General features: G+C 61.5%; 1 protein-coding gene across 1 annotated transcript in view; it reads left to right on the top strand.

The window, feature by feature from the left end:
* Positions 1-6,259, top strand: part of BRAT1 (BRCA1 associated ATM activator 1) — a 16,793-nt gene extending 10,534 nt beyond the window's left edge. Inside the window, exon 13 of the mRNA XM_042780939.1 lies at positions 5,567-6,259. Within this exon, the coding sequence (XP_042636873.1) occupies positions 5,567-6,259 (693 nt within the window). The remainder of the gene's footprint in view (positions 1-5,566) is intronic.
* The last annotated feature ends 3,110 nt before the right edge of the window (positions 6,260-9,369 follow it).

Here is a 9,369-nt window from a genome sequence, read left to right as displayed (position 1 = left end):
TTGAGGGGTGCCTACCCCTCAAGAGTACTGCTTCTCGCAGAGGTGTACTCAGGGTCGACTTGGAAAGGCCCGGCGTTCTGCTGTGGAAAGGTCCCAGCCATGGGAAGCCCCGTGGGGCACGGTTCTGCTCTGCCGTCTGTAGGGGTGCCCAGACGCGGCGGCGACTTGACAGTGGCTGCTTTTGAGGCTGCTGTTTCTTTGGGGTTTTTCTCGGCAGGTCTCCTGTGTTTGCTTCTTCGGACTGTGACCTGTGGGTGATGCTGGTCCGGACTCTGAGCCGCCTGAGCCCCACACAGGCAGGGCCCCTGGCTCTCGGGGTCTGCAAACTCCATGTCTGGTATGGACCTGGGCGTGCCATTGGGTGTCTGCTCCAGTCACTCCTGGGGTGGAGCCCCGGGCTGGGGTAAGGCGAGGGCTCACATAGAGCCCTGTCTCAGGAAAGATACAGGGCTCTTGAGACGAGGGGCTGCCAAGGTGCTGACGAGGCCGTGCACCTTACTGCCGGGGCTTGCCGTAGACTGGTGGCATCTCAACCATTCTCTTGTTGGCTTCTACCACCAAACTGACCCAGACTCACGGTGACCCCATGTGTGTCAGCAGAATGGCCCCAGAGGGTTTCCTAGGCTGTCATCTTTACAGGAGCAGACCACCAGGTTTTTCTCCCTTGGACTCACTGGGTGGGTTTGAACAGCTGACCTTTCAGGTAGCAGTCCAGTGCTTAACCATGGCGCCAACAGGGCTCCTTAAACTTTCTTGAGCCGTGGAGTAAGTTTTGAAACCAAAGCCATAGGATCTCCCAGGTAGGGAACAGACGAGCAGAGCTGCCGCCAAGGATGAGAAGGCCAGGGACAGGCCCCTGGGAAACTTAAAAGAGCCCTGGCGCTTGTGGTTCACAAACACGGGTACACGCAGGGACAGGGAAGCCATGAAGGGGACAAGACCACAGCTCCAGTTGGTTGAGGCAGCCCTTGAAGGACAGGTGGGGTCAGCAGAGTGGGGAGGATTGTGGGGTGTGTTTCTGGTGCCCTAGTAGATGGGAGCTGGGCCTAGCTCAGGGTGGACGTGGCCTCAGGGCCCAGTCCTCAGAGGGCCTGGCTTTGGGGTCTCGGCGGAGGCTCTCAGAGGAGTCCACACCACCCCTGACAACCAGGGTGTGAGCCTCTTAGAACCTGGGAGAGCCCCTCCCAGACGGGAGGTGAGACACCCTGGGAAGTGGCTTCCGGGGGCCCTCCATCACAGCGGAGTGGATCCTGCCTGTCTCAGTGACCTTGAGCCCCCCAGGGACAGCCCCTGAGGCTGCCAGTGTCACACCAGGCCTGGCTTGTGCCAGGCCTGTCCTCGCCTTGTGGTCGCTGTGCCCACAGGACAGCCATCTCCTAAGGGGTGTCCGCAGTCCAGCCCTGCCCGTTCCCCCAGGCTTGCTGGGGTCGTGAGGGAGGGTGGGCACAGGAGATCATCATGTGCCCCTTGTCCCCAGTCCCCTGGCTCTGAGAACCCAGGCCTTTGATGTCCTCCTTCAGCCGATGGCCTGCATCCTGGAAGCTGCTGCCCAGCCCCCAGGGCCTTCAGGTGAGCTGCTGAGAGCCGTGGGATGGACAGTGGGTGGGGTGTAGGAGCTGGGTGCTGCAGCTCAGACCTCCCGGGGGAGGTGGCGGGAACAGTGGCGGCCGTGTGCCCCCACCCCCCCCACTTTCTGCTTTGGTTCTGCCCGATGAAGACAGCAGGGCATCGCAGGGGCGATCTCTCCTGCCTGGACACAGGTTCCCCCAAGTGTGGGCGCCACTTGCCCTGTTGCCCTGAGGCAGCGCCCCCCTCAAAGACTCTGCCCGATTTGAGGCGTGGGGCCACAGCGGTGGGGCTCAGAGAGCAGGGGCATGCCTCGCAGCGGCCACGGGGGTGCTGCTGTTAAAGCAGCTGGTCCCTTGTCCCCAGACTTGCTGGACGGGACTAGGGGCAGCTCCAGCATGGCGGACACCCTCCTGGCCTCCACGTCTTCCTGCGCCGGCCTCTTGTGCCAGAGTTTGGCCCACCTGGGGGAGCTGCAGCCACTGGTGGGTGTGGCCGGCTGCTGGTGGGTGGGTGGTGGGTGTGGCCCGGGCGGGGGTGGGGAGTGGAAACTGCAGCTGCTGGTGGGTGTGCCCAGGTGGGGGTGGGTCGCTGCAGCCACTGGTGGGTGTGCCTTAGCTGGTGCTGCATTGGTGGCACTTTTGTGGCCACAGTCCCTGCCGAGCCCTCTCTCCCCTCAGTCCCACAGCCCCCGGCCCTGGCCGCAGGCACCCTTGCTGGAAGCCACTTTGGCGACGTTGCGCTTCTGCAACGGTTCGGCAGTGCCGCTCTCCAGCGTGGGGGTCCGCCTCTGTGGGATCTTGGCTGGATGTGTCCGCGTGCAGCGCGCAGCTCTCGACTTCCTGGCGGCGCTCTCCCAGGGGACGGGTATGATGTCATTTCTCCTAACGTGATGGGCGGCAATCCTCACCCCTTGGGTGGTTTGGAGCCATGTTCTCCGGGCGCCCCTGGGGTGGGTCTCAGCCTTCCTGAGTCCTGAGCCTCAGAAGGTTGGGTCCTGCCGCCCCTGAGGGATCTGTGGGGGCAGGTGCTCATCCCGCGAGTCTGCCGTAGGGTCCCCAGACTTGGTGATGAAGGTGTCGGCGGTTCTCCTGGAGTACCTGCGGAGCCCGGATTCCAGCCCTATGGTAAAGGGGAGGGGTGCAACAGGGGAGGGGCGGAGCCTGCGGGGAGGGCGGAGCCTGTAGGGGAGGGCGGGGACTGCAGTGGAGGGGCGGGGCCTCGGGGAGGGGGCGGGGCCTCAGGGCCCCTTCTCCAGAGAGCGGGGCACAGGGGGCTGCCCCAGGTTGTGTGCAGGTGAGGTGTTGGGCCGTGGCCTGCAGGAGAGCTTGGTACCATTGTGATACCAGCACTGCATGATGCCACTAATGGAAACTCCTATGATGAGCACGTCTGGCATCGGCCTAAGGGTGGACGCCGCACCACTGGGAGAGGGCTATGGGTCACTCAGCGGTGGCCAGCTGGTTTCCACCAGCCTTGCCGTCCAGGGGGCTAGAAGCATTTCTTGGCAACCTTCCCCTTCTCACAAACCCACAGCTGGTTCGGTGCTCTGGGTGGGCCCAGGCTTCATGCCACGAGCCAGACAGCGGAGGGATTTGCACGAAGACTGGAGGATTCTTGGGTTTTAAGACAAAGGTGGCTTGAGTGACCCCGATGTCTGGGTGCAGAGACCCCATCACCCCCCACAGGAGCGAGGTGTGGGAAAGGCCGCCTCGTCCTTTCTCTCCCATGGTCTGGGGTGCTAGTTCTTCCAGAATCTTCCGGCTTACGGGAATGAAATCCAGGGTTCACTTCTCCCTACACCCCTCCGCCATCTTGCACCCTGAGGGCAGAGGCAGGAGCCAGGTGACGGCAGACTGGGAGTGGTCACGGTGGGCCCCCTGGCCCTTACAGCCCCCCACACCCACTCCAGGTCCTGAAGAAGGCTTTCCAGGCCACTCTCCAGTGGCTCCTGACTACGTCTCAAGCCGGTGGCTCCTGCGACCCCAGCCCCCACAGCCAGCCGTTCATCGGAGGTACCCCAGCCTCCCCAGGGGTGGAGACAGCTGGGTTGGGCTAGCAGGCAGAGTCCTGCCGCTCCTGGGATAGTGGGTGGGAGTGGAGACCACGCTGACTGCCGGGCCGGGGGTGTCGCAGAGCTGTTCCCCGTGATGCAGAAACGTCTTTGCAGCCCCTGCTGGGAGGTGCGGGACTCAGCCCTTGAGTTCCTGACCCACCTGACCGCACACTGGGGAGGTGAGTGTTCCTGCTGGGCAGATGGGACCCAGGCTTGGGGAGGCTGAGGGCTGCCCCTTCCTGAGGGTCTCCGTCGCCCTGTGGCTGCTCCGCTGCAGGACAGCCTGGCTTCCGACAAGCCCTCTTGGCCTCAGACGCGCCCGAGCTCGCCAAGCAGCTTCTCCGAGACCCCGAGGGCTACGTCCGCGCAAGCGCAGTGGCTGCCATGGGGCAGCTGGCCGCCCGGGGGCTGCATGCCAGCTCTGCCCACCCTGAGCAGCCAGGAGCCCAGCAGGTAGGGGCCCAGAGCGCCAGTGCCCACCCCACCGCAGGCAGGGCCACCGAGGACACCAGGCAGGCTGACAGCTGACGGCAGCATGTTGCCATCGGTGGTGCCCACAGGCCCAACCGTTTGGTGAGCAGGTGTCTTAGTCACTGATACCACACGTGGGTGGTTTGAAGAGCAAGAATTCACGTTCTCACGTGTCGAGAGGGTTGAAGCCCCAGTTCAGGGCACGGGCTCTTGGGCGTGTTCTCTCGTCTGCTTTGGGGAAAAGGCCTTCTCTCTCAGCTTCTTCCTCGTCTCCACAGGCACGTGGTTTCCCCATCTGTCCTGGCTCCGTGCCCAACCTGCTCCTTATATCTTGGAAACCATTGGGTTAAGACAAGCCCTACACTAGCATGGCTTCATTAACATAGCAATGAAAACTAACTCCTCCCAAATTGGATTCCATTCACAGGTTTACCTGCCCCCAACTCCCCATCCCATTGCTGTGGAGTCGATTCAGACCCACAGCGCCCCTAGAGGACAGAGTGGAACTGCTCACAGGGTCTCCAAGGCTGTCAATCTCCCGGGAAGCAAAGCCCAAACCACACCCACTGCTGTGGAGTCGATTCTGACCCACAACGCCCCTAGAGGACAGGGTGGAACTGCCCACAGGGTTTCCAGGGCTGTCAGTCTTCATGTAACCAAAGCCCAAACCACACCCACTGCTGTGGAGTGGATTCCCACCCACAGCGCCCCTAGAGGACAGAGTGGAAACTGCCCCACAGGGTCTCATAGGTTGTCATCTTTATGGAAGCAAAGCCCAAACCACACCCACATCCACTGTCACTGCCCACTGAGTTGATTCCAACTCAAAGTGACCCTGTAGGACAGAGTAGAGCTGCCTTGTGTGGTTTCCAAGGCTCTCATCTTTACAGGGGAGCTCTGTTAGCATAGTGCCTAAGGCATTTGACTGCTAACCAGAAGGCTGGCGGTTCAAACCCACCAGCCACTCCTCGGAAGGAAGGTCAGGCAGTCTACTTCCATAGTGATACCGCCTCGGAAACCCAAGGAGGGGTCGCTATGAGTTGGGTCCGACTCGACAGCACACAACAACATTTTTACAGAGGCAGACCGCCTCATCTGTCCCTTGTGGAGCGGCCTGTGGGTTCAAACCGCCCACCTTTCGGTTAGTGGTCGAATGCTTCACCACAGTGCCTTCAGGGCTCCAATATCCACAGCTACAGGGGTTGGGACTTCACATGGATTTTGGGGGGGATAATTCTGCCGGGCATGTGGGGTGCATTCTGTGGCTCAGTCTCCTGTGCCCCTGCCAGTTTGTGGGGTTGTACCCATTCCACAGACAAGCAGGTGGAGGCTCAGAGCCGCTTGCTTGAGGACATGCAGTGTGAAGGGGCGGCGTTTAGCCTCAGCCCTGGGGCCCACTTCTTCCCGCAGGGCCTTGTGTGGGGCCGGTGTGAGCTCCGGCCGGGCCCTCTGACTGTGCTGTCTGTTTTCCAGAAGCACCTGCTCCCAGAGCTCATGGACATCCTCTCCTCGGACTCAGAGGGCTTCCCCCGGAGGGCCGTGATGCAGGTCTTCACAGCCTGGCTGCGGGACGGCCACGCCGAGGTGGCCCAGGACCCGGAGCGGTTCATGGCCGGCGTGTTCCAGGTGGTGGGCCAGGACCTCGACTGGGAGGTACGCCTCCAGGGCCTCGAGCTGGCCGGAGTGTTCCTGGCCCAAGTGCTGGGGCCACCCGCCTGTCCCTACGCGGCGGCCCCGCCCACGGCTGCCCCATCCGTCCAGCTGGCCGAGGTGCTGCGGGCGCTGGGCCGGGTGCGAGTCCTGGAGTTTGCCTTTCATACCTTGTTCGACTGTGACCGGCCCGTGGCCCGGAAGTCCTGTGACCTGCTACTCCTGCTGAGGGCCAGGACCGCGCCCGACAGCAGGCTGCAGGGGGCTGGCCGCTGTCCTGACACCGCTGCTGTGGAGGCCACCCTGCAGGCGTGGCAGGAGGGCAAGCAGGGCCAGCCGCTGGGTGAGCTGGGGCCTGAGGTGGTGGTGGCTGTCCTGTGGATGCTGGACCTCGAGGGGCTGCAGGCCACGCTGGCCGAGAGCAGCGACCACGTGGAGCAGAGCCCACAGTCCCTCCTGCAGGACATGCTGGCCACCGCGGCTGCCCTGGATGACCACGAGGCAGACTGCTACTGAGGCGGTGGCCCTGAGGACAAGCGCCCGGCCCTCAGCCGGCCCGGCCACCAGGGGCGCAGCTGGGGCTCCCCGAGCAGCAGGCGGAAACCCCCCTTTCAGAAGTGGCTTATTTTCTACTGAAATGAATGGTGTTTGATAGCTCTCAGTCGCGAGACGGGTGAGACTCGGCCTGAGGATTTGGAGCCGTGTCAGCGGCGGGATCTCGCCCCGACAGTTGTGGGGGGCCCGTGGCAGTGCCTCCACACGGAATGTCCACCCCCTCCATGTCCCAGAGCAGGGAGGGGCCTCGTGCCCAGCAATACACAGCCCCGTTTCAGCCCCAGCTGACGTCCGGGTCCCCAGGCGGTAAAGTCCCCGGTGTTACTGCCAGCCCACAGTGAGGCAGTGGTGGGTCGCCGCAGAACCTGCGCCTCGCACACGGGAGAGCCGGGTTCAGTCCCTGGCCAGCGCGCCTCGTGGCCACCACCCTCGTCATGGTGGAGGCCGGCATGTTGCTGTGGTGCTGACCGCGTTTCAGCAGAGCTCCCTGGCAGACGGACAAGGAGGGGAGGCCTGCGGCCGACATCTGAGACGAGCCCCTGACAGTTCTGGGCCCCAGCAGTCCAGTCCACGGCTGGGCTGGGCCTGGCGCAGGCAGCGTTTCATTCCCTCGTGCGCGGGGCCGCCCTGAGCCAGGGACTGCTGTACTGGAGCTTACTCCGCGGCAGCTCCCAGCAGCCACAGCTCGTCACCGTTCAAAGCCGCGGTCTCTGCTGACCTGAGCATGGCGGGGGCTGGAGGGTGTGACCCAGGCCGGGCTGGGGGTTCAGGCGCAGCCACCACGAGCCAAGCTCGGCACCAGCAGGCCCACGCTGCCTTCCTGTCAGATGACGTCACGCCATCTGCCTCCTGAGAGGACACACCCTGGTGTCCTGAAGCCCCCGGCACGCGGCCTGGCAGTGTCCTTTCTGGGCAGGAGCTGGCTTTATCGCGCTGCTGACGGAGGGAAGGGAGAACCCGTAAAGGCCTGCAGGGCCCTGCCACGCGTCAAAGTGGCAGCCTCGCTGCGCTTCAGCGGGAACCTTGCAGGGGCAGGTCCGTGTGTGAGGGCGTCGTGTGTCGCGGCTCAGCCTCCCCCGTCCACACCCTCCTTCCTGAACTGGGGCCTGACCTGTTGTCAGGGTTTGTCCCATGACCATGCAGACCTGCCTGTGGTACAGGAGCCACCTCACAGCCACCAGGAAGAGCAGGCGCACAGGGACGGGGAAGCCGGAGGGAGGGCCCCCACTGGAGACGGGGTCCCCAGGGCAGGCTCGGCTCCCTACAGGGCAGGAGCTGCTCCTGGTGGGGCTGCAGATAGCACCCCGCCCTGGTAGCTACCACCCTGCACCAAGTTACTCACTTTAGTCACTCAACAAACATTGCTCGCGAGGCCTGTCTTAGGGGCCTGGGGCTGCTGTAAGGAGACCACAAAGCGCGTGGCTTATAAAGCAAACCCCGCCCACTGCTATGGAGTCGATGCCGACTCGCAGTGCCCCTAGAGGACAGAGGAGAACTGCCCCACAGGGTTTCCAAAGCCCACTGCCTCATCCTTGTTCCACGGAGCAGCTGGCGGGTTCGAACTGCCTACCTTTTGGTTTGCACTGCACCACTGAGACTCTTTGTAAAAACGGAAGTGCATTCTCTCAGTCCTGGAGTCTGAATTCAGGGTCTTGGCCACGTTGGGTCCTTCTGGGGGCTTTGAGTAGAATTTCGTCTTGCTTTCCTCAGACACGTCATCCAGAAAAGGATGTCATGGTTGGTAAAGCGAGGGTCGGTGAAGAGGGAAGCCCTGCATGAGACGGGGAGACAGTGGCCGTGACCATGGGCTCAGACGGGCCAGCAGTCATAGAGCTGAGGTCGGACCAGGTGACATTGCGTCCGTTGTCCCTAAAGTCACTGTGAGTTGGAGCCAATTCAGCAATGTAAGTTGCAAACCAGTGAGAAAAAAAAACACAAAACTCCTTAACCACCCTCTTTAAAAAAAAAAAAAACACCAAAAAGTAAAAATAAAGAAACATAATATTAAAAAAATAAAACCCAATCAGTTGCCTTCCAGTTGATCCTGGCTCACAGCGCCCCTAGGGGACAGAGTAGAACTGCCCCATAAGGTTTCGTAGGCTGTCGTCGTTGTGGAAACAGACTGCCAAGTCTTCATCCCACAGACCCCTGGGTGGGTTTGAACTGCTGATCTATTGGTTGACGGTCTAGCACTTTAGCTACTGTACCACTAGGATTCCTTGAAACATTGCATACATGGGATTTTAAAAAATAAAAACCCCAAACCTGGCAGGTTTGAATTTGGCACATCCATAATTGCGTCGGCAGTGGTTTGTACTTGACTGTTCACCTAAAGCTAAGTGGTCTGGTGGCACTGCAAAGAGAACGGCCGGGCAGTCGACTTCCATAAAGATCACAGCCCCCAGAACCCTGGGGCCGTTCCACTCCGTACACGGGGTCGCCAGGCGTTGGAGTTAACCTGACGGCTACGGGTTTGGTTTTTTGTGGTTTTGCCGTGGTCTCTGAAGAGGAGCCTCCCACAAGCTCTATTCTCAGCTCCCTTGGTGGGCCACGGCCTTGGCGGTGGGCAGGACCCAGAGACCCTGACTCTGGCCTGGCTCTCAGAAGCCCTGGGGGCTGGGGAACTTCATGTGCAAGCTGCATGGGGTTGGGCCGCTGGTGAGCACGGCCCTGGAGAGGGGGGTGTCGGTTAGCCATCGCTGCGTGACAAGTGACTCCACAGCCAGGACTCAGGACTTGGGGGCGTCAGGGACTGCTCCCCACTGTTTATTTTCTTAGACTATTTTAGTGTGTGTGTGTGTGTGATGAAAACTACACGGCGACTCAAGTTCCCACGGACAGTTTCCACACACATTGCTCCACGGTGTCACTTTCTCGGCATTCTCTAACTGCGTTCTGGTTGTCCTGTTGCCAGAGCTCTAGTCTCCCTGGGCCCCGTGCCTTCTCATCTTTGCTGTGCAGTCGGTGTGACCTTTTGGTCTCATTCGATGGGTCTTCCCAGAGCTCCTGCGCACCCTGGCAGCCTCTCCCTTGTGTACCAGTCTGTTGTTTTGCTGAGATTGTTTCTGTTG

This window comes from Orycteropus afer, unplaced genomic scaffold (genome assembly GCF_000298275.1).
Source record: "Orycteropus afer afer isolate SDZICR_OR568_19922 unplaced genomic scaffold, OryAfe1.0 scaffold00006, whole genome shotgun sequence".
Taxonomy (NCBI): Eukaryota; Metazoa; Chordata; class Mammalia; order Tubulidentata; family Orycteropodidae; genus Orycteropus; species Orycteropus afer.
The sequence above is the reverse complement of the archived record's forward strand: the minus strand, read 5'-3'. Positions and strand labels throughout refer to the sequence as shown.